This window comes from Apteryx mantelli, chromosome 28 (genome assembly GCF_036417845.1).
Source record: "Apteryx mantelli isolate bAptMan1 chromosome 28, bAptMan1.hap1, whole genome shotgun sequence".
Lineage (NCBI taxonomy): Eukaryota > Metazoa > Chordata > Aves > Apterygiformes > Apterygidae > Apteryx > Apteryx mantelli.
In genome coordinates, this window is record NC_090005.1 from 257,884 (window position 1) to 280,943 (window position 23,060).

A 23,060-nucleotide genomic window follows, 5' to 3' on the forward strand; every position below is an offset into this window, starting at 1 on the left:
TCAATAATAATATAATCATAACTTAGCCAAGTGTCTTTCAGGATTTCTGTGATGCATTTTAACTGTACATGTGCTAGTTACATAGGTTTTATACAAGGCTATTTGCTGAATATATAATACCTGCTGTCATGCTCAGTATAAGAAAATACTTCTGTATTTTTTTTCTACTGTCATTTTTCAGTTCTAAACAGTCATCACTTTTCTAAAACATCCATAGAAGCCAATGCTGCTGAGGCCCTGTGTAAAGAAAGTTCTATCATCCAAAGTAGAGGTTTCAGAAACAGGAAAAAAAGAGCTAAAGAAAATGGACAAGAAAATTGTACCTTGGTAATCTTTCTTTTACCCAGTTTGCTTTTGTGTATTGCTTAGTGTTTTATTTGGAATGTGTGTAAATATATATAAATAAATTAATGAAATAGGAGATTCTCTTCTGGCTTCCTTTCAGATCCCTATTTGACTTGAGTATGACTCCTGGACAGGGACATCTGAATATCTTGTCTTGCTTTTGGAAACCTACTTTAAAAAGCTGTTCACATAAAATGACTTTATTTTTTTTTAAAAGAGAAGATAATATGGCCATAATATATCCTCTCACTGAAATGAAGGTTGAAAGCTTTTTCTTTACTATTTGTTTAATGAGGTAGTCAAATAACTAATAGCAAGGTAACATATATATTGTGTGTGTGTGTGTGTGTGTGTGTGTGTGTGTGTGTGTGTATATATATATATACACACACACACATATTTTTTCCCCCCCTTTTTTAAAAAAAACTTATTAAAAACAAAGTTCATGGAAATTATAATATCCTTCGGAAATTATAACATCCTTTTAGAAGCTTGAAAATAAAATGCAGAAATAAAAGAGAAAAGCTGTATTTTCTATATCTCTGAGGTTTGATATTCCAATGAAATTGTTGGCTTTTTCTACTTGAGTACCATTGCTGATTCTGTGCAGTTTAAGAACTATTCTTTTTTATTAGCAAAGTTAAAAGCTTTCTAGTCTAAGCAATGGTAGAGCCTTTTTTTTTTTCTTTTTAGTGGTAAGACCATGAATATAAGTCTTAATTCTTAAGACATTTCCACATTTCCCAACAGAGGGTGATTGCTTTGTGTATTAGTGGTTCATGGTGCATTGTTAAACCTTCTTGTCTTATCTGCTGGATGCGAATAGAATGTTAAATATAAAACCATTAATGGAAACAATTTGAGCTGTTAAATGCATGTACATGAATTGTTTCAATTAATATATTCTGTTACTTATATCAGTAGGATAAATATAACTTATAATACTTATATCAGTAGGATGCATGTACTGGATTTTTGTACAGAGGCTGCCAATTTAAATACTTCCCTTTAGTCCATACGTATCATCCTGCTGTAACTTGAATAATAACAGTTTATTTTTGAAATTAACTTACTGTTATCACAGAATAGTTGACGTTGGAAGGGACCTCGGGAGATCATATGGTCCACCCCTGCTCAAGCAGGGGCAGCTAGAGCAGACTGCCCAGGACTTGTCCAGTTGGGTTTTGAATATCCCCAAGGATGGATATTCTATAACCTCTCTGGGCAACCTATTCCAGAGTTCAACTCACTCTCACAATAAAGAATTGTTTTCTTATGTTCAGGTGGAATTTCCCGTGTTTCAGTTTGTGCCCATTGCCTCTCATCCTGTCACTGGGCACAACTAAGAAAGGTCTGGCCCTGTCGTCTTTACACCCTCCCATATATATAATACATATATATTATAGTATATTGTATGTGTTAGTTATGTATTAGTTTTATAACATATATATGATGGATATAAATAACTATTCCTTTATATTCTTCTATCAGCAGGAAGCTAACACGGATCCACAACTTACAGATACCAGGGTCAAAAGGTGTCCCTTGAGAAACAGAAACCAGAAATGTGACTCTGATACAGGGATATATATAGAGTTTGGTAAGAGCTTCTGTGGATACACACCAGCTGAGCTTTTCTATAATACTTGCAAAGTAATGAAAGGTGATGAAGTTCAGTGTTTTTTATAAACACTAATTAACTCCCAAAATGAGAACAAAGGGACAAATACATGGACAAGTCAAAGCCTGTAAACTGAAGGTTTTACAGAGTTTATTATGCTGTGTAACACCTTGCCATAGGAAACATTTAAGCATCAATGTACAAGACCCAAAAAAAAAAAGATGCTTATAGATATGAAGATAGTTATAGTTGTTATAATTAATGATACCCAGTGTTTTCTAAAGAATATTAAGCTTTGTTCACCAGGGCTTGAGACTCTATTTAATAACCAGAGGTAAGAAAGAGATCTAATGGAGAATGAGAGAAGAATATTTCATTTCTGTCTAACTTGGCTTTTTTGTATTTGGTCTGGACTTTATCTGGTGTGGACTCCCACTTGAAACAGGATAGGTGCTATGTGTAGTTTGGTCTCCCTGTTCCTTCAAAAAAGGTATTGCTCCTTTTTACAGATAGTATTCATTGCCTCATATTTTTTCCTTCTTGCTTCTGCCAAGATCAATCAAAGGATCTGAAACAGAGCTTCCAATCTATCACTCTGATTGCCAGTTCTAAATTCTAAATACTAGCAACAGTTTTCTGTATAAATTAGGAAAACAGAGGTTAATTCTTAGTTTTCTCTGTTACCAGTCACTGTATTAAAAACATCTCTGCCTGGAAAAAGTGTTTTATGCTGGAGCCACATGATTCTTATACATAGAATTCACTATAATTGGATAAAATACCATACTGGTATTTTGTCTAATCACCAGTACAGAACTGGATTTCACATGATAAAAGCTAAAAGCATCTATACCTAGAAAGAACCGAGCATATGTGTTCCTGTGATAATAAACATTGAATCCGACAAGTCATTTGTCTCAAATCTTTCCAACCAGAGTAACAGCTGATTTGTTTTTAGGCTCTGATTCATCTGAAGAGCTTTTCAAACAGGCAGGCAATACTGGGTAAGTAAGGGTAACTAAGCAATTCATATTTTCTAAAGACAACAGTTCAGGATTCTGATTCCTATGCTTTAGTTTCTTAGCAAAGGACTGATAGAATTCTCCAAGCTCTCAAATGATTTTTAACTTTGAGTGCATTAGGGTAGAATGGGCAGCTGGCTCCCTTCAGTTTGTCACATGATGTGCTTTAAAGCTATTTTCTAAATGTTTTGTCACTTGCATAGATGTTGGAGCATCTAGAGGAAAAAAATACTCAGTATGCTTTAGAAAATAAACACTAAATGCAGGAAGGTGGGGGGGGATCTTTTAAAGAAATGATCTGAAACTTGGGGAAGCTGGTGTGGCAAGTGCCATTTTTGCATGATTGTCTTTACTGAGCAATCTGGTTTCTCTGAAACCTACTTCCAAGAGCAAAAAGGGAAAATCGAGTATTATCTCCTATTATATCAAATTGTGGTTGGCCTTGTAATGCAATTAGATCTTTCTTCACAATCCTTTCCAGCAGGTTAGGAGACAAAGAAGTGCTTCAGCTTTCATCTCAAGAAAAGCTAGAAGAACTTAAGAGTTCTGAGAAGGGGAATGAATATTCTTGCAAAATACAGCCTGTTAAGCTGCGTGCCAAAGAAGTAATTCTGCCAAATGTCATAGGTGTGTTCATTATTTCTGTGACAAAATGATCAAGAGGAAAACTTGACAGAAAGATCTTAAGCTAGTATCTTGATTTCACATTATTTTGCAGTCCTGTATCTTGTAATTTTATTGATGCCTACAGCTAGTGACAATGTAGTACGAGACTATGCCTGTAGACTAGACACTTAAAATATGGGCATTTTGTGCACAGAAACTGAGTGGAAAAATAACTTGATCAAGTGCAAAACTAATTCTATCCTACTTAGGCCAATATATTATCCCTCATAATACATATTTGTGACCACTGTCTGGCAATTCATGCAAGGAGTTGGATGAATATATGTCATGTAGTTTGCTCTCTATTCCTTTCTCTAGAGGGAGAATTGTGTGCAGTGTAATATTCTATGTTTTGGGGCTGGAGGGACAATAACAAGAACAGTTCTTTAAAACAAAATAGATGCTGTTAAGCTTGTCATTATTCTTGTGTACATTAAAATAGTGCTTAATAATTTACGATACTTTTGCATCTTCAGGTGAAAGTGATTCCTTAAAGGAAGGTTTGAGCAAGAAAAGCACTCAGAACATCACTGAACATGCCAAACCTGGCCAAGTGAATGTGACTGAATGCCAGAGTTCTCCTTTAAATGTTCTTTCTGCAGACTTACTTGCAGAGCAGTGTGAGAGAGTGGGTAATGCCAGCCCCTTGAGGAAGGGGGGCACGTCTTTCTTTAAAAACATGGAAGAAATGGATGCAGAGCAAACTCAATGCAATAGTAAAAGCAAAGAGTCTGACTTAGAAGATAGCTCAGAGAGCAAGGTGGATAAAAGCAAGGAAATAGATATTGTTGTGCAATGTGTGGAAGATGTGGAAATGTGTGAACCTGAGAATGATTCTCTTCCTGAAGAAGAACCTCCTCTGGAGAAGCCAGAGACGCTTCACAGTGATACCCTGAATCAGGTTTCTAGGAAGAGATTAAAGCGAAGCATTCAGAAAGTCAATGAATGGTTTTCAAAAAGCAATGAGATTCTGTCTTCCGGTTCTTCCCAGGATGGTCCTGCTGAAGCAACTGATACTTCAGCTGAAGGAGATGCATATTTATCAGATAAAGATTCCTGTATTTCAGAGAAGACTAACCTTATGGTAAACTGCATGGAAATTACAGTCATTGAAGAAAATAAGAAATTGTCAAAACCAGCAGCAGATAGCATCAAAGACAAAATATTTGGAAAAACATACAAGAGAGAGAGGAAGTCAAATCCCCCTATTATCTTGAGAGAGATTTTACCTACTGCAAAAAATGAAGATGTGGCTGCTGATGAAAAATGCTTGAATAATTCTACAATGGACAAACTAAAACGTAAAAGGAAGACTGCCTGTGTCCTGCAACCTGAGTACTTCATCAAGAAAAAAGATCTGGGAGAGGCAGATGGGTGCCCTCAAAGTGTTAACTGGTGCCTTGGAGAGACTGAAAAGAAAAAACATGATGAAAATTCTGCTGTTAATGAGAGTTCTGTGACTGAGAAAAGAAAGGATAATACACTAGCAGAACTTGGGGAAGGAGAATCCATATGGAAAAATGCTACTGAAGAAGTGACTGGTGAATCCAATGGAGCGCTAGAACCAAATAACTGTGATCAGAAGAGCACTAAAAAAACAAGAAGTTCTTTAGCAAAAAAATGCAGACATTCGACTAGAGCTATGCATGCTCTACAATTAGTAGTTGGTAGAAACTCAGGCTCCCCTGATCCAGCTGAGCCACAGATTGATAGCTATCCAAGCAGTGAAGAGCCAAGAAAAGTTGATTCTGAGCACAGACAAGTCAGGCGCAGCAGAAGACTTCAGTTACTTGCTGAAGAAATGACAAAAGAAACAGGAAAAAGAAGGATACTAACTGAGGGAGCAGGAAAGTATGACAGCAGAAGTGGAGGGTCTTTCTCTGGTGTGCAAAGGAATGTGTTGGTTCATTCTTCTGAATGCAAAGACCTGGGTGAGCAGCAGGATATACTGAGTTATAGGCCAGCCACTAATCTGAAGAGTGCTGAACTGGAAGCTGATGAAATACAGATTAGTCTAAAGAATTCATCTGACACTGCAAACACTGGAAAAAGTCCCTTCAATCCTACATCTTCATGTCAGCATTCAAATTTTGGTTCTGTTGTACCTGATACAGACTCTCAAGAAGGTGAAATACTAGGTAGCCCTTTCCTCCTTGGGCCTCCTTCAGTGAATGCTGTGCAAACTGCTTCCCAGGTGACCAAAGAGAAGGCAACTGAAGCATGTACTACTTTTCCTCAGGACAATGGACACTATACAGATAATGTTCCAGAGGACTTTAGAAATGAAAAATCACTAATGACTGAAAATGTTTTGGAACTGACCAAGGAAGCTGAAGATAGTGAATTAGACACACAGTATCTGCGAAATATATTTAGGCATTCAAAACGACTATCATTTACCCTTTATCCTAGTCCCATGAAGGCATGCGTAATAGAAGATGCTGCTTCTGAAACTTTAAAGATATCATGTGCTGATCAGGTAGAAAATAAGCATAGCAAATATTTAAAAACTGAAAACTTGCAAGTAGAGAAAACAGCTTCTGAAAGCTTGAATAGGGTTTGTGAGAAAGAAAAGCTTAAGACCTATGAATCTGTTTGTGTTAGTCCTGTGTCTTGCTTTGTCAGTAACACTGAACGTATGCACACTGGGGAACATCGAGAAAATGTTTCACAGGTTGCAGATCAAGGGAATCTGACATCACCAATAAGAATAGGTGGTACTGTGGTTGAGAATAAAAATGAACAGCAAAAAAGAGAGCAGGCAAATAATAAGACAGTGTCAGCTGACACAGTGATAGAAAGTGAGCTAAGTCAGAATCCATTCGAAAGTAATAAAGGCCAAAGTGATCAGAGTAATACAGAAGAGCATGTTTTCCAAAGAATAAACACAGTTAATGAAATAGGCTTCAGTTCAGAAAGTAATCAAGCAGAAAATGCTGAAGTTGATGAAGGCAAAGGACCATTATTACATTTTCAGCCATCAATGGTTTGTTCTACAGTTTGTCAGCAAAGTCCTGCTGAATTTAACTGCAAAGACATGGAAAAGAAAGATGGCATAAGAGAAAGAAAACAAGCAAAGAGCAATGAAGAACAAGCAACGCAAACTGCCAGCATAGGGATGCCTGAGTGTTTAATTTCAGAGGCTCTAGAACATCCTCTTAAAGTTAGTACTGATTTTCCAGGCCTGTCTGAAACCCCTGATGGCTTACTATGCTCTGATGATGATATTGAAGAGAACAGCAGCTTTTGTGAAACTGATAGGAAAGAGAGATCTGCTGTGTTCGTTAAAAGAAGTGACAGTGCCCTGGTAAAAGAACTGGATGGTAGAAGTGTAAATTCTACGCCTATATCTCAAGGTATTCAGAGATCTCGAAGAAGAGTGCAGAAGCTTCAATCTTCAGAGGAAGAATCTAGTGAGGATGAAAATTTACCATGTTTTCAGGCATTAATATTTGGCAAATCAGCAAGCACGCCTTTGCAGTTCAATAAACAGATGACATCTGTGGTAGGCTCTTCAGTAAATCCCAGCACATTGCCTCACAGTGGAAGTCATAATGACCGTAGTATGCAGAAAACACCAGGAGCTGCCCTAAGTACTGGGTGTGTTTCTCCAAGCCAGGAATCAGAATGTTCTGTTAACTTATTTTCTTCCCAGTCCAACTTGTCTGAAGAGTCAGTTGATGGAGCACAAGAACTGAAGAAGCCTTTAACGCTAGTTCTTGCATCCAAACAAATGAGCAATCAGAATGACAATAAAGAAACTTTTCAAAGTTGTAATGGAGGGCTGAAGAAAAGAAAAACTAACTTGAAAGATGAATACCAAGAAGACCCAAACATGGGAGCAAACCTAGGTACAAAACAAGATTTTTATCTCTGCTGCTGTGTTTGTAATGTCATTGTACTTAAGCTCTTGGTAATTATATGGGAACTTTGTTCTGCTTTTAAATGGTGCTTGCTCTTGTAAAGAAATGTATCGGATCTAAGCAAAACCCCTCAATGGTTTATTTCCTAAAAGTTAAGTTTCCCTAGTTTTCTTTGTTCAGAGCAAAAATGAATAAATGGGGCACTGGAGGTCAGGTTGAGTATATCTGATGGAAGCTAATTTTTGAGTGAAAGGCTGGTTTTCTTGTTGCAATGTCATATTTGGGTCTGTCGGCGAAGTTTCATAGAGCCTACTTAAGCTATTTTCCCAGATTATGTTTTCAAAATATATTTGGCTGTAGAATTCTGTAGTGCTTATTTCAAACTTATGACTCTCATAAATTCTTAGGACTCTTTCATCACTCTTGAAACACTTACCTTGAGTTCCATTTACTTTGTTGTATGTGTGACATGGTATTCTTTAAAATGCTCACTTGAAGTAGAGCTGTGCTTTTAACTTAAGTGTTATTGAAACTTTTGAAATCTTATTTTTATAGCTAACAGTTGGCTAAATGAGCTGTGCGGTAAGAGAAACTGTTGGTAATGTTTGTTTGTTTTCTGTCTTTCTTTAACTAACTTTCAGATTTTCTTATGCCTCCTTCAAGGTGAAGCATCCGGATATGATAGTGAAACAAGTCATGTAGAGGATTCGTCTGGACCATTCTCTCAGGCTGAAATCCTTACTACACAGGTAAGTGAGTTCATGCACTAAATTCTAAAAGTACTTAATGTACCTTCTCAGTATGATTTGCCGGTTTGGATTCTAGGATATAGGCAAGCACACAAAAGCTGTGAAGTCAACACAGTGGGAAACTGCTTTCAGCATCATTCCTTCTGTAGCTAGGTTACTTCCGAAGGTGTTATTAATCAAGAACTATAGAACTGCTTCTGTGTTACTTGTCCAACTTTGTCTTCCATGCTAACATCACATTCTGATGGCCATATTTTGTTCCGTGGTTTTGATTATGATGTTTAATTGTGGGACTTGTTTATTAATGAACTTAATCGCCATGCTTCACTGATGCTGGAAACCTGTGCTTCCTATATTTATAGGTTTAACTGATGGGAATTTATAACTATTTGTGGTAAGGACTGGATTTCCAACATTATTATGTTTAGAAGCATGAAGTCTTACCTTCTGATTAAATCAAACCATTCTATACTAGAATAGTATATCTATAAGACCCAACAAGTGGTATCCAATGGAAGGTCTCTGTCTAGCACATTATCTTGTCTATGATATTAATTTTCTGACAGCTGTTCAATGGCCTGACTTTATGTATTAGCTGATTGATATTTTTTTCCTTGGTCTTCCGGAACGTACAGGCAGGTCTTATCCTAAATCTCTCTCTCTTCACAGTTTATATTCTGATGGGATTTTATGCATTTCAGAGAAGACTGAACTACATCTTCCTCCTTTATGGGTAGTTCTTCTGTACTACATCAGTGCAGAATGTGGTCAATTTGCAGAGCATTGCTTCCTGAAGTAGCTTAATTGATAGAGATTCTAGGATTTGTCTGGGTTGAATAGAATAATGTCAGTATGAATTTTTTTTCTGTTTGGTGGGTTGTTTGTTTTTGCATTGATTCAGTAACAAGAAAGTTCCACATGGTGTCAGTGCTGGAGCTAGAAATGTAGTGTTCTGTGCTGTAGAAACCACTTTATTCAGTATAGTGAACACTTTAGGTTTTTAAAAGGATACTCTGAACCCCCAGCTCTTATGAGAAGGTACAGTGCATGTTTTTTAGTAGAGTACTGTAGTTTTCAGAGATAAGGAGAGTAGGATGAAATACTTTATTCTATTTAAACCGTCTTCAGGACTTTCAATAATGATGGAAAGTGCAGGGGCTCAATACTTGATGCTCACTATTCATTTTTATATTAACTGGCTAATGCAATTGGAGCAAAATGACTTTGAAAGAAATTTTTGGCAAAGTTCATTCCCTCTCCCCCCTCCCCCCCCGACAGTAATTGATTGAACTATGGTAAATCTAAACTGAAATAATTTGAACAGCAAAATGACTGTGCATTTCTTTTTTCTTTTGATATATCATGTGTTCATTACAGTAAAAACTACCTCCTAAACACTTGTTAAAGAATTAATTCAAAATCAGTTTGTTGTATATAATTTTCAAGTATTTGTTACAGAAAATAATTCTAAAATTCAAAAATGAGTTAGCTAATGTTGACATAATCTTGTATCTTTTGCAGCAGAAGAATGCTATGCAAAACAATCTAAAAAAACTTCAGCAAGAAATGGCTGTACTTGAAGCAGTGCTAAAGCAGCATGAAAGTCAGGACTCTGAATTTTCACCCGTATGTAAGCAGCTGCCACATTCTAGTAGTGAAGGAGCACTCAGAACAGAACAGATGAGACAAGTAAGAGGTAAATAGCAATGAGAACCTTTTCTAGCTTTCTAACTAAAAACTATGTGACTATTCCTAGTTCAATTTGTGGTAAATGAAAAATGGCAGTGTTGATTTAAAGTAATGCATTAGCAGAATTTTACCTAAGTTCAGCTATTCAGTGAGATAAATCTTTTTTTATTTATGACTTATGCACTACATAGCCTAAAAACTTCCCTGTTCCAGATTTGTGTAAGATTATGCAGTTTAATTTTATAAGTGCTTTGTGTAGGCCTTGTGGCTTGGCAGAACTAATCCGTGTTGCTGTTCTGTCAATTCCAGTTCCGCTCTGTCTTCTTTCACCGGAATGGGTAAGGGGCTGGGAGAGCGGCTAAACTGAAAGGATATGGCCTTCTATTGCTGTAGTAGAAATTGTCCTTTAGCATATCAAAGAACACAGAAATGAGTTTAGGTATGTGTTGGCTGTCAAAAGTAATACAGTACAGGTCAGGCTGCTGACAGAGAAGAAGAGAAAAAGTTATAGTGGGGCATAAATCCCCTGAACAAGACTTGAACACAAGTTTGCTGATTGGAAAGTGCATAAGACAGTATATAAAGGCTGAAGAATACCTCAGTAATCACCAAAGGCTTATTGCATACTGAGGATAGGGTGAGTTGCTGCCTGCTATGTAAGCAGTGGTGAGAGGGCTTTATTTAATGCTTTTGTTTGTTAAGGTGAGAAAGAAATACTGAGATTACTAGTCTGACAACTTTTACGTGACAGAGCATAGAGCATTCTTCGAACAAAGCCGATAGTAAGTGTAGAAGTTCACTGCTGAACTAGGATCAGTGTTCTAGAAAGTCACCCAGCGCTGATGTAAAGATATCTAAAGATGTTATGCTTCTTGAACACTTAGATTGATTGCACCAGTGCTTTACTATCTGCCTTGCTGCTAAAAAATGTTTTTCTATTTTTAGGGTCTTGTTTCAGTCAGTTATCTTTATTTGCTGAGGGCAACTAGAATAACTGGACATCCTGGAATTCAAACCATTTTGTATCTTATCATGCTTTTACACTGTATGATTTTCACTGTGGAGCCTGTTCTATCTAAATTCAAAGGGTTTTCATCACTGCCATGTGGGTTAGTCAAATATCTCAAAACAACCTGTAGTTTCCTGTTGGTCTCCTGGAAGGTGGTGGTGTACAGTGTGATGTATGAGACCTTTAGACTTAACCTCAGCCTTAAGAAATTAAAACTGAAATTGTTTGTCAGCCAGTATGGTGCAGCTATACAAATGGCTCTGCTGTTTGTATGTTAATAAGTTAGTTTTTGTCGTCACTGAGAAGCTTGTGCATGAAAAACAATAGGCTCTGTTGCCATGGTAGTGATTTAAAATATGTTTCCTTCGATGTATTTTTTCTATATGTCAGGTTAGATCATTTACTAGACATTGAAGACTGAAGTCCTTTTGCAGTATGCAGCAGCATGCCATTCCTGTTCAGTACAAAGATTTTTATTTGAAGTTTCAGCTAATTGCTGGTTTGTTACCATGTAGTTCCTTATACATTGAGGCTTAGAAAGCGTGACTTTAGAATTTGTATGGCTTGGTTCTTAATGGTTTTGTGTCGTTAGATAAGGTCAACCTCATCTGTAGACTCTCTTCTTTTTTAAACGAGGATTCTGTTCTTGTAGTTAAAAGGGGCTCCTACTAACTAATAGCATTTCTCTTCGTTTTTTTTTTTTCTTACAGCTGTAACCAACTGCTTCTTAACTACTAAACTAAAAAAAATATACATATTTCAGTTTATTTTACACACTCAGGTTTACGAATTTTGTTAGTAAGCATCTTCACTCTCTCATCTTGTTCTTTAGTACAGTGACTTAAGTCTTGTATGCTGTTCTGAAAGCTTCTGTATACATTCTTTTACATTTGTTCTATGAACTTGTGACTTCGTTGCCACAAGGCTGGAGAAAGGTTGGATGAGTTCATAAGACAGAAGAGAGATGACGGAGTAAGGATAGAGGCCTAGTACTAACAACATATTAGAAAGCACTGGTTTGGTGCTGTAAATAGTAAGGTGCTAACTGCCTGTCTGGGGAACAGTGAAGTCTGCATAAAGAAACTTTTTTTTGGAAAAGGTGGAGCCAAGAAAAGGTGAAGAGGCTAAACCCTTGAAAGGTGCATAGTAGTTCCTTCAATTAATTCAAACATCTGAGACAAAGGCATCTTCCTACCCTGGCTGCTGCTTTGATGCTTGGGCTCCTAACAGGAAGTAAGACCACTTATTGTGGAAGAAATTCTCTGTGATCATCTTCTGATTCTGCATTACTGACTTAACAGTTGCAGTGTGTTTTCATCCTTCTATCTTAACTTCTGAAGATATCCAAAAGATAAAACTTTAATGGTATATTTAATACCAGGAGACTGGTTATAATCTGGGTTTAGTTAATTAGGGTGGTTGAATTGCATGCCATTGAACCTTACTGCAGTTTGGGAATATCCTGTTATTTTGTAGAGTAAATTGAAATGCCTGTGACATTTCTAAATCCCAAAAGCCGAATTCATAACAATTTTCTGCTATAAATAGAATGTTTGAGGATTAAGTCAGCAAATCAATGATTAGTTTCTTTCAGACTGGAAAATTACTTAAAACAATTTAATTAAAACAGTACTTGTTTACATTGTTATGTTAGAATATGGATTTCAGACCTGTAAAAGCTTAAAGGATTACAGTTATTGATGATTTGTTTAAAAATTACAAGCCTCTTTCAGCTATTAAATATTTGCCTTTCTACTGCTTGTGAACAAAGATATGGTAAAGTGTTGAGTAGATTCATAAATAAACTGCACGAATAGTATAATTTTGCCTTTGGCCTATTTGATATGCTGCTCTTTTCCAACTAATACATCAGCTGACGTCTTGGTTTTGTAAATGATTTAATAGGTGAAATAAAATGTAGTTGTTAGCCATGTTTCAATAGCATAGTATTTTGTGTAGATTTTCATTAGGGGACACTTGTTTTTTATAGTTTTGAAGACATAACTTTTACAGTAGTCAAATTAATATAGTTGCATTTTTCATGATCAGGACTATAATCCTTGAATCTCAAATTCTCATCTGAAGAAACAGTTAAGAACAATTGCTTTTATTTTGCTTGTTTAAGAACTATTCTTCTTTTTTAAAGGGACAGAGTCAACCTCAAAAGTAAATTTTGCAATTCACAAATGCAGCAGTTCAAAGGGATTTTCACCTGATGATTTCCATGTTAAGTCAAGTGATTCTTCCAACATTAAAATCAAAGAGCTAGAAGAAGGGTAAATGCTTTTTGTTTTTATTTCTTGTCTTGTATTAGAAAAAAGAAAAATTTTGAAACAAATTTCTCTCAGGTTTTGAGAAATTGCATGAACTTAGCTGTTGCTATAGTCTTCTAATACTTAGAAGAGTAAAAAGAATTGACAACTAATTTTTCTCTCTCAAGGTCTCCAGTACTATTGCTTCCCTCTCCTAAATCTTGCTTGTTAAAGAGACCAGATCTCGAGAAAGGCCTTCAGTGTGACAGTGTTCTGAAGAACAAAGCTCCTTTTCAAGAGAAGAAAACCCTGCCAGAAGCAGTGAAAGAGCGTAGCCAGTGTCAGCTTGAATCAGGTAACATTTAAGAGGGATTTAATACAATTTGGGGGGGGGGGGGTTTCCTTTTTTCCCATGTTGTTGATATGTTTTACATACCAGCAAGATAAAAAAATTTTTCTTGTGAATTTATATATTCCTCATCAATTTAAAAAGATGCTACTTTTTGATTGTTTTTGTTTGATCACCTAGCTGTTTAAATGTATGGCTGCCAACAGGATGGGGTTAGACAATATTTTCACAGTAATGGAAGTTATTGTTTGTCTTGCATATAAATCAGTGCTTCTTGCAGGTTATGCTGCTAACAGAGTTTCACAGCATTCTAGTATCTCAGCTATAGATCAGGAAAAAAGTAATGACAGAGGCAAAGGTGAAGCTGTAAACAAATAAGCAGAGGAAATGACTGCATCATGTAAACGTGAAAAGTGGAGCAACAGTCTTCCAACATGACTACAAGTAGCATGAAACTGTTTCAAGGAGTGATTCCTCTCTTCCTTCAGAAAATGCAGCTGACGAGAAATCTGGGGCCAAGCGAAACAGTGCATCTGTCTTACCAGATCTCTGTGGAAATGTGAGCAGGAGTCCAAACAGCTCTTCCTCCTCCATAAGGCTTCTCCACCCTCAAACTGCAGAAGCAACAAATAGTTCTGCTGTAGCTCAGAATGCTAATAGAAGCTGTAATCAAGGATGTAAACAGGGGAGAAGTGTGTGTTTTCCTACATCTGTTCTGCACAATACAGCTGGGAAAGAAAATGCTACAAGTCCAGTTGTGACTAACAGGCGTGAAATGTCAATTGTGGCATCGGGTCTGAATCGAAGTGAACATGTAAGTATATTTCAGAATTTTTAGAGATCTCGTGTTAGTCATGCCTGATGACTACTATAGTCCTGAAGAAACGTTTAGCCTCAGCATAGAGAGATCTAAGTAGAAACTAATCTTACAGGAATTATAGATCAGTAATACAGCAACTCAAATTAGACTTTTTTTTTTCTCTCCTGAAATATGAAGAATGCTGTCTATAAATGGCATTATTAAGCTTAATAAAGTTTGAACTTTTTAAATGGCTGTATAGAGACTAGGGGGAAAAAAATGCATTATTCCAAAGCAAGGGGACCTTCTTTCTAGAAAGCCCTGTTTTTTTTCTAATTTTCGAATGGGTTTGCTATTTCTGAATTCTTGAAAATAACAGACATCCATAGAATGCAAATGTTCACTCTTCCATACCTTTCTGGTATAATTCTATCTTGACATTGCCACATTCCTTGTTCCAGTCCAGACCCTCTCTATTCAGAACACTCTAAAGACCTGAAAATATTTGTGTTAATAACTTAAATGTTTTCCTGAACAAAAACATGCATAAGGAAGTCTCATTGACTGGGGACTTCAGCACATGATAACCTTTAAGCGTGCGTTCACATGTCATCTTGAATAAAGATGCATGTTTTCTGCACAGAGTCTGCTGAAGTATGATGGTTTTACAATGTGACAGCCTCCTAGTAAAAGTCAGCATGTCAGCTATGGGATAATTAAATGTGTGGGTGGTTTTGTTTTTTGTTTTTTTTCCTCTTACCAGGCAACCAGTTAAGCTACTCTGTTACCTATCCAGATTTGGATATCCCTGGCTGAAATAATTTGGTAAATGCATTTTAAAAAATAGACTGCAGTCTAACAGTTAGTGGCTTTTGGTGGTGTATTTTCTGCCATGGCAAATGAATGCTGTAAGGCCTGCACTTCTCAGTCTAAAGTGAGATGCATATACAGGTCAGAAGAACTTTAGATATCACCTTCATAATATCATGCTGTTTCAGTTGCTTCATATTTTGTGCTTTATTCAGAACAAATGGTGTAAAGCAGTGCTGCTTAAATTTGTAGTAAGTCATCCAGTTGACTTTTGGAATTAGTTCTCTCTTGGGTAAAATCACATGTCACAGCTTATTTACACAATCTCTGCAAAAACCTGGTGATACTACTACTTGGAATGCTAGGCATTACAGTCCTTTTCTCTAAAGTTTACTTGCCTTAAGAATGTAATCACAAGGGATTGATTGATCTGCACTCTCCTCAGTTATTTGCATACAGTATTCTGTGGTCTGATGGCCACTATTGTGCATGAGAATGGAGAAAAATGCCTTCCTACACTTTTCGTTTTTTGTCAACCATCTTCTGTTAAGGAATAACATCACTATTAATAACTACTAAAAATTCAGCTATACAGAAATTTTTTTGTTCAGTGTTTCATTGCTTGGCTGTTCAGAAACAAAAAATAAATATTTAGCTGTGTGTGCTAGCTTTAAGCTGCACAAATGGCATGCACAGCTGATTTAACTAAAAAGGAAATAACTTTGAAAACCTTTTTGTGTATTAAAATGTGTTAAAACATGTTAAACTTATATTTGTCAGCAGCTTTCATAATATTACACATAATAAACTCTGAAACTTGCATTAGGCTGATCTCAGCTGTTGCTGCTTTATCCAAACTCTGCTCCATAGTGAGGATTTCAGTAATTAATCAGTCCTGAATTGCTAATGATGCTGGTAGAGGTAGTATATATCATTAGTCATTGTAGTTTAGTATTTCTTGAATCATGTGGCCTTCTGCTTAAAGCAACATGAGAATAAAACAGTTTGGTTATAGTATGTTTTATATTGTAGAAACTTTAGTACAAGTTTTATTCCTTAGTGGAAGCCATGTGGGGCCAATGAAGTTGTAATCAGTTGATATTGGTTGGTAAATGGTGCTGGACCAACGAGCTGCATGGTTAATGCCTTTGCTATCTGACTGTTAATTTTATTTGTTGCTGAGAAAAGACCATCCAGTTATCAACAACAGGTGTCTTAGTTGCAAGCTTCACGTAGACAGTCATATTACTGATCTTTCATATTTTCCTGTTCTGTGACCATCAGTAGCTTGAACCTGTTTCTAAGACGCATTTCCAGGAGGATATGACTTCTTTGGTTCTTAGGCTATTGACTAATGAGATCTCTTCTTTACCTTAGCCTGCTGAAGGCTGTCAAAATTAGTGATTCTACTGTATCTGTAACAGAAATGTACATTCTGTGTGCTGGCCACAAATAAGACCATTACTTTAACATAACTACCTTATGTTATACTCTCATAAACTGAATTTTTTTCAAATCTGTTCTGCTAACTATTAATTTTTTTTAACTATTTTTCAGTTGGTGGTCCAGAAGTTTGCCAGAAAAACTCAGAGCACTTTATCTAATCACATTACTGAAGGAACAACCCATGTCATCATGAAAACAGGTTTGTTGGGAGATGTGTGAACAAAACCCGTATTTACAGGCCATATAAAATAATTAACTCTGGGCTAACCAACAAGCAGACAATTCAGCAATATAGTTTAAATAGTCTGATTAGGAGAAGGGATTCATTGTTTTTTTTCTTTATCAGGATTTTTTGTTTAAACTTGGGAACACAAATCTCTTATTCCATTTCACAGAATCAGGGTGAGTGTGTGTTTTGCTTCCTTGTGTGGTTTGAAGTTAACATTAAGTAATGGTTATTTCTCCAGCTGTTTGCTCATGGTTTTCAGGTGTTAACAGCAAGTTAACATCAAGTCATTCAGAAAGAACCACAAGGAAAGCAACACAGTTCCTGAAAAAATAGGATACAGACATTCTGAAAACAGAATGCTGCCTTAGGTTCCTAACCCATTGCAGGGATTGTAAATGCCATTTTCTTTTAAATTTTGAAAAGAAACAATGGTCTGTAATAGAAGATAAAAATGGAGCTTAATTGTATGTGTACTTCTAATGGTAACTGATAGGGCAGGCATGCTTCCATAGAAACAAAGCAGCACTACAATTTCACTGTAACAATTATTTGCATGTTTAAGATACTTAAATTGTTTTGTGTTCTTTTTAGGACTCATGAATCCTATTATTAAAAGTTTGAAGAAACTGAGTTGATATGTCTAAGCATAGGTTATATTTAAGCTCATTATTGAATATATCATTAGCTTTTGAACAAAAGGGTTTTTTTTCTTTTTTTCTTTTTTCTTTTGCCAGGTCTGGGATTGGATGTGCTATATACTCGGCTTGTGTCTTGCTTATAGAAGCACTTCTAGATGATGCATGCTTGGATATGATCTATCACACGAGCCTTTCTTGCTTTTGAAAACTAAAGTAGAAAGGGAGCCAGAAAATCTTCTCACTCCAAATCTATGGACTCAATTTTTGTCTTCAAGAAGCCTATCATAAACACCCTGTCCATATGTTTTGGAGAGACAGACTGTGCTATCTTCATACAAATGGCATTTAGCAGACTTGGGAGGGGAATGTTAGGGCACTGGAATTTCTCAGCCTTTCCGTAGATGGCTCGGGTATTTAGCTGTTGCACTTAACAAAAAGGGTTTTGCATTTAGGTGCGAATCATCTGAACAGTTTTTCATTAATGGCAAAACTGAAAGAAATCTCCATATACTTGTTTGCTCTGCAGATATGGATCTGGTGTGTGAACGGACATTGAAGTATTTTCTGGGTATTGCAGGAAGAAAATGGGTAGTTAGTTATCAGTGTAAGTATAACTTTTCTTGGAGCAAACTGATCTCAGCCCTTCTACCATAAATGCTCTTCGCTTGTTCCAGAAAAAAACAGCACTGTATCTTTTGATGTCTTGAATATGCTGGCATCTGATGTTTTGCAGCTTCATCTAAATACTTAAATCGTTAACAGCAACATCAAGCTTATTTCTCCTCTGAATACTTTTTCTGCTTTCAAATAGCTGTATTTGGTTGTTCCTCTCCCCCTCCTAATTTAAACATTTGAGCTGCATGGTATTGGTTAATGCAGAATTAGCATTATTTATGAAAGATTAAAAAAAATTCATTAAGTACTTTCATGCATCATAGAGTATTCAGTTAAATAATTTATTTCCCTTAATACAAAATACCTTGCATTTAATATGTCAGTGAAGCTAGACTATTGGCAGTGGAAGAACAATTTTGTTGGATAAAATGACTTGCCCTGTTCTGATCTTTTTGTTTAGGGGTAATTCAGTCTTTTAAAGAAGGAAGAATACTTGATGAGGTAGGTCTCTTATCTTAACAGTGAAATGTCAAATGTGTAAAAGGTGTTGTTACAGCGATGGACCTATTAGTAGTCTCAAACATTGTTTAAACATTTAATACATGGCAGCTGGGAGGTGTTTGTGCTAGTTAGAAATTCATCTGTGAAAACTGAGATCCTGGTTTTACCAAATGCTAGGAGCAAAAGCCATAGTTCGGTGGGCTATAGGTATTCAGTGTTATTGAAGACATAATGTTTCTCCTTTATTTTTGGAACAGTTTATAGACATATTTTTCAAAAACTTTCTACTGCTGTTGACAGGTTACAACATAGAGGAAAATGTCTATTGTCTGCCTAAAGGAATTAGGTTGGAACAAAGCTATATTAAGTGTTTAAGTATTGATGGTCCTCCTATGCCCTGGGAGGAAGGGGGCAGTTGTGACAGAATTAACTGGAAATACTAGAATATGGGACAGCTGCTAGCATTGTCTTGCAAAGCATTCCCATATTGCTTTGAAGCACTGAGGAGAGGATCCTATTATAATGAAAACCAAAACTTTTTTTTCAAGCTAAACTGAAAATATGCTGCTGGTTTTTATATTCTTATAGAAGATTAGACTGCATGAAAGTTTTTAGGGAGCTTTCAAGAGAGTAGTGGAGAGTAAGGAGTTGACTGAGACAGATGTAGATATGAAATTATCAAATGCAACAATGTATTTGTTGTTAATCTATATGCTAAATGAATGCCTTGAAAGAAAATAGTTGTTGAAAATTAAATAAATGAAGTTTAGAGGTTATGTACTGATACTTAATTTCTATCAAATGAGACTTTACTCTATAATTTAATTTTAATCTTGGAGCATGCCACTTCTTTTAGACAGTCTGCTGCATTGACTATAACTTGTTTCTTCAAAAAATTGACCAGTGCTGCAGGAGTCTGGTTACTGCATTCCATTATTTTTCTGGAAAAGCCTTTTGATTATTTTTCCATGCACATTTAATTGTAACGTTTCCAGTTTTGAAATCTGACAGCTTCTTTCTGTTCTGATCCAGGGCTCTGACCAGGACAGTCTTCTCAATCTGACTTCTGATTGCTTGTTGCTATTATGTTTCAGGATAACTTTGAAGTTAGAGGAGATGTGATCAATGGGAGAAACCACCAAGGCCCAAAGAGGGCTAGACAATCTCTGACTGAAAGGGTATGAGTGTATCAGGGAGGAAAATTCTGTCCTGCCTTAACTGTTTCAGATAAAAGGCTGTGCTAGCTGAATTTCTGGAACTTCTTCTGATTCCTCTGCTGCACCATATGTACAGAGCTGACAGAGCTCATCTTTCATGGATAAAAATCCTTAAGTAACTCTCTATGCTTAGAGTGAATGATATCTTTTTATAACATCAGTATAGGACACCAGCAGGGGGTGGGGGTGGGGGGCAGGTTGGTAAGATTCTTTTGTTTTGTAAGTTACAGAAAGCTTCAGATATGCTTTGTGAATCAACAATGATAGCTTGATAACCAGTCCTAGAGGCGCAATGAGCCAGCATGTTAAATGTTGTCCTGGAAAGGTACCATATGTACTCTGTTAACATGTTCTTTGTTCTTCAGATCTTTAAAGACTTTGAGATCTGCTGCTATGGACCTTTCACTGATATGACCACAGGTGTGTCATTTTGCTGGAATTGAATGAACTCTCAGCATGACAAATATTCGGAGGGGAATTGTGTGCATTCTCCAGAGTTTTGCATTTGACCTTTTTTTTGGATACTCATGTACCTCTCTTACACAAAAACTTTCAAAGTACCTACATGAGGTACAGCTTTATCCAGTTCTATCTCCCTTAGATAGCAATGGTATTCTCTTATATTTGGATGTCCTCAGCAGGGGTGTGTGGTTTTTTTTCTTTTCTTTTTAAAGATAACTGATGCTTTTGTTAAATTTTAGTGGGAAACTTTGCCAATTCTGATTTTATTTTGGTTAATCATAGAATTGCTCTGCCAATTTTCTTGTTTTTTAAAAAAGGCCTTTTATCTAATTTAACTCTGATTCTCTAGAAATGAAGAAAAATACATTAGTACCATGATGTCTGATAATTGTTTTATATGCTATTGAACACTAGTTTTTGGAGGTTTTTTTCTGTCTTAGTAAAAGGTTCCTAAGTATTGTCTTTCTAGCAATTGACACATCCTCTGAGTAATCTTCTTTCTCTAGCAGCAGATGTATAAAAGCAAAACACAGCAAAACCAGTAGTTTAAATGCAAGGGAAAAGCTGAGCAGGATAGCTTTTTTTTTTTTAGGGGTGTTTTTTTTGTTTGTTTTGTTTTTTAGTTTAAAATTGAATAAAGGGTAGATATTTTGAAATTTTAAACTAGAATTTTTTTTAATTTAAATATATTTGTACCTCTCTTCCCTTTTTTGCTTTATTCTTTTTTGTACAACAGATACTGTCTGATTTATCCAATATAATTTCATTTTTGGCTGGGTGAATTATCCCACATCTCTTGACATTTACAATAATTACTACAGAGGATGCAGTGCTTTCACCTGCTGTAGTGATGATCAATTATGGCTCTTCTACTTAAGAGACTTGCTTACTTTCTTCACTATCAATTCAACAAATTGATGGAAATTAAATACTTTGGTTCCTTTGTTAATGAGCGATAATCATAGTTCTAACTTGTGATTCCAATTTTAATTTCATGCCTTACGTCCTTAAGAAGAAATAAATTGTTAGTTATCTCTTTTAGTTTTGGGTTTGGGGTTTTTTTTTTGTCCTGACTAAAGGGTGAGAGAAGTACTTCACAAAAGTATCTGGGACTTGGAATTCCACTGCACCTTGCCTGCTGCACTTGATCCCATCATGATATTGTTACCCTTGCTGAAGAAGTTCAATGTAATTGATGCCTTCAGTGGGCTAGAAAGTGAAAAGACTTATTCTCTGCTAAGGCTTACATTTATTTCAGATGGTACAGTTTGTATCTTGGAACAAAGGCATGGATGATTAGGGCTTAGGGAACAGTATCAGTTTGAAAGTAATATAAAACACTGTAGTAACAGACTCTTTATCTGATTTGTTCAGAACATCTAGAATGGATGGTGGAGCTTTGTGGTGCCTCTGTAGTGAAGCAACTTCATCTGTTCAAGCACAAAACAGTAAGTGTTAATGAATGTTACACTTAACTATAGACTATTCACTATCCATAATACCCAAAATGTTGAAAGATTACATGGCCTTCATGGGCTTACCAAAGACTGGTGTGTACAGGTATGTTAAGTGAGAGCTGTTTGCGCAGTAGCGATGCCAGATTGCCCGACAGCAATTCTTCTGTTCTAAACCCTGGCCACTCTGTATTAAGAGGCAGGCTAGCTTTTAGTGGAGAACTGATCAGAGCACTCTGTGGAAGTCACATAACTAATTTCCTTGAAATCAGCACTGAGCTCCACTTTCCAGGGCAAAAAGCCTTTAGTGCCTTAACACAGCATTTCTGGACAGACTTTGTAGAAAAATCTTAAACTGATGTCTTTCTCCCCCTACGACCGCTTAAAGTCCTCTTTGAAATGATGCACTGAAGCAGAGAGTCAACCCAGTTACCACTCTGCAGATAGGTGGGAGAGTGATTTAATGTGAAACAGGTAACAGTAGCATTTTTATTTTCTTGAAATCCTAGAATTCTACTGCTGTCGTGGTTGTGCAGCCAGCTGCTTGGATGGAAAACACAGGCTACAGAGGTAAAACTACATAGAGTCATGTACTGTTTTATGGTACACATGTTGAATGATTTATCACTTCTGTGTTTTTAGTACTTAAATACCAGAGAAGTTCTGTAGTGGAATCAGAATAAAATCCTACTACATCTGAGGGTGGAGGAATGTTGTGGAAGAAAAGTCTGAAAGGACAAACTATTTTATCTCAAGAGTCAATGATGGAGTCCTGAAAGGTGGTCTGTCAGGCAGTATGGCAACTTGTTATGATGAGATGTAAATGTGATCCTATTGTCCATATGCTGTTGGCTCAGGTGTCCTGCATATACTCAGAGTCAGCCTAACAGAAAGTGTTCTGATTGCAGCTAGTTTTTTAAAAGGTGGAGAGGCATGCCCATGGAGGACTAGTAAGATGTAGCAGAAAGCCTCAGATGGTGCAGTGGGACAGTATTCTCTTCGTCAGGAAAGAACATCCAACTACATGGGATTAATTGATACTTTTTTCCCCCCCCCCTTCATGGAATCAAAATGATCCTAGAGGAATGATGAGACTGAAAGTTCAAGTTTTCCGCACTAACTTGCTTTTCCATGAGACAGAGGCAATTTAGTTATTAGGCTACAGCAGAGCCCAAAAGAAAAATGGGGCAGGAAGATAATGTAAATAAAAAGCTGTTTCCGTGGCACTGGGAAAATGGGAAAAGAAAAAACCCTGAATTTACAAATGTTTTTAACTATTGGGCATTAATTTGGCAGAAGGGCATTTTTCAGTGTTTTTTTTGTT

At 36.4% G+C, this 23,060-nt stretch overlaps 1 protein-coding gene across 2 annotated transcripts in view; it reads left to right on the forward strand.

The window, feature by feature from the left end:
* BRCA1 (BRCA1 DNA repair associated) overlaps positions 1 to 23,060 on the forward strand; it is a 29,099-nt gene that overhangs the window by 4,387 nt on the left and 1,652 nt on the right. The window contains exons 5-21 of one of the 2 annotated variants that reach the window (XM_013951467.2): positions 182 to 327; positions 1,840 to 1,945; positions 2,925 to 2,970; positions 3,470 to 3,615; positions 4,131 to 7,505; positions 8,181 to 8,266; positions 9,788 to 9,962; positions 13,111 to 13,240; positions 13,405 to 13,571; positions 14,054 to 14,379; positions 16,732 to 16,819; positions 18,014 to 18,091; positions 18,563 to 18,603; positions 19,698 to 19,781; positions 20,186 to 20,240; positions 21,657 to 21,730; positions 22,246 to 22,306. In XM_013951467.2, coding sequence (XP_013806921.2) covers positions 182 to 327; positions 1,840 to 1,945; positions 2,925 to 2,970; positions 3,470 to 3,615; positions 4,131 to 7,505; positions 8,181 to 8,266; positions 9,788 to 9,962; positions 13,111 to 13,240; positions 13,405 to 13,571; positions 14,054 to 14,379; positions 16,732 to 16,819; positions 18,014 to 18,091; positions 18,563 to 18,603; positions 19,698 to 19,781; positions 20,186 to 20,240; positions 21,657 to 21,730; positions 22,246 to 22,306 — 5,184 coding nt within the window. Of the gene's footprint in view, positions 1 to 181; positions 328 to 1,839; positions 1,946 to 2,924; positions 2,971 to 3,469; positions 3,616 to 4,130; positions 7,506 to 8,180; positions 8,267 to 9,787; positions 9,963 to 13,110; positions 13,241 to 13,404; positions 13,572 to 14,053; positions 14,380 to 16,731; positions 16,820 to 18,013; positions 18,092 to 18,562; positions 18,604 to 19,697; positions 19,782 to 20,185; positions 20,241 to 21,656; positions 21,731 to 22,245; positions 22,307 to 23,060 lie in introns of those variants that run through there. The other variant, XM_067312170.1, reaches the window with a different exon arrangement.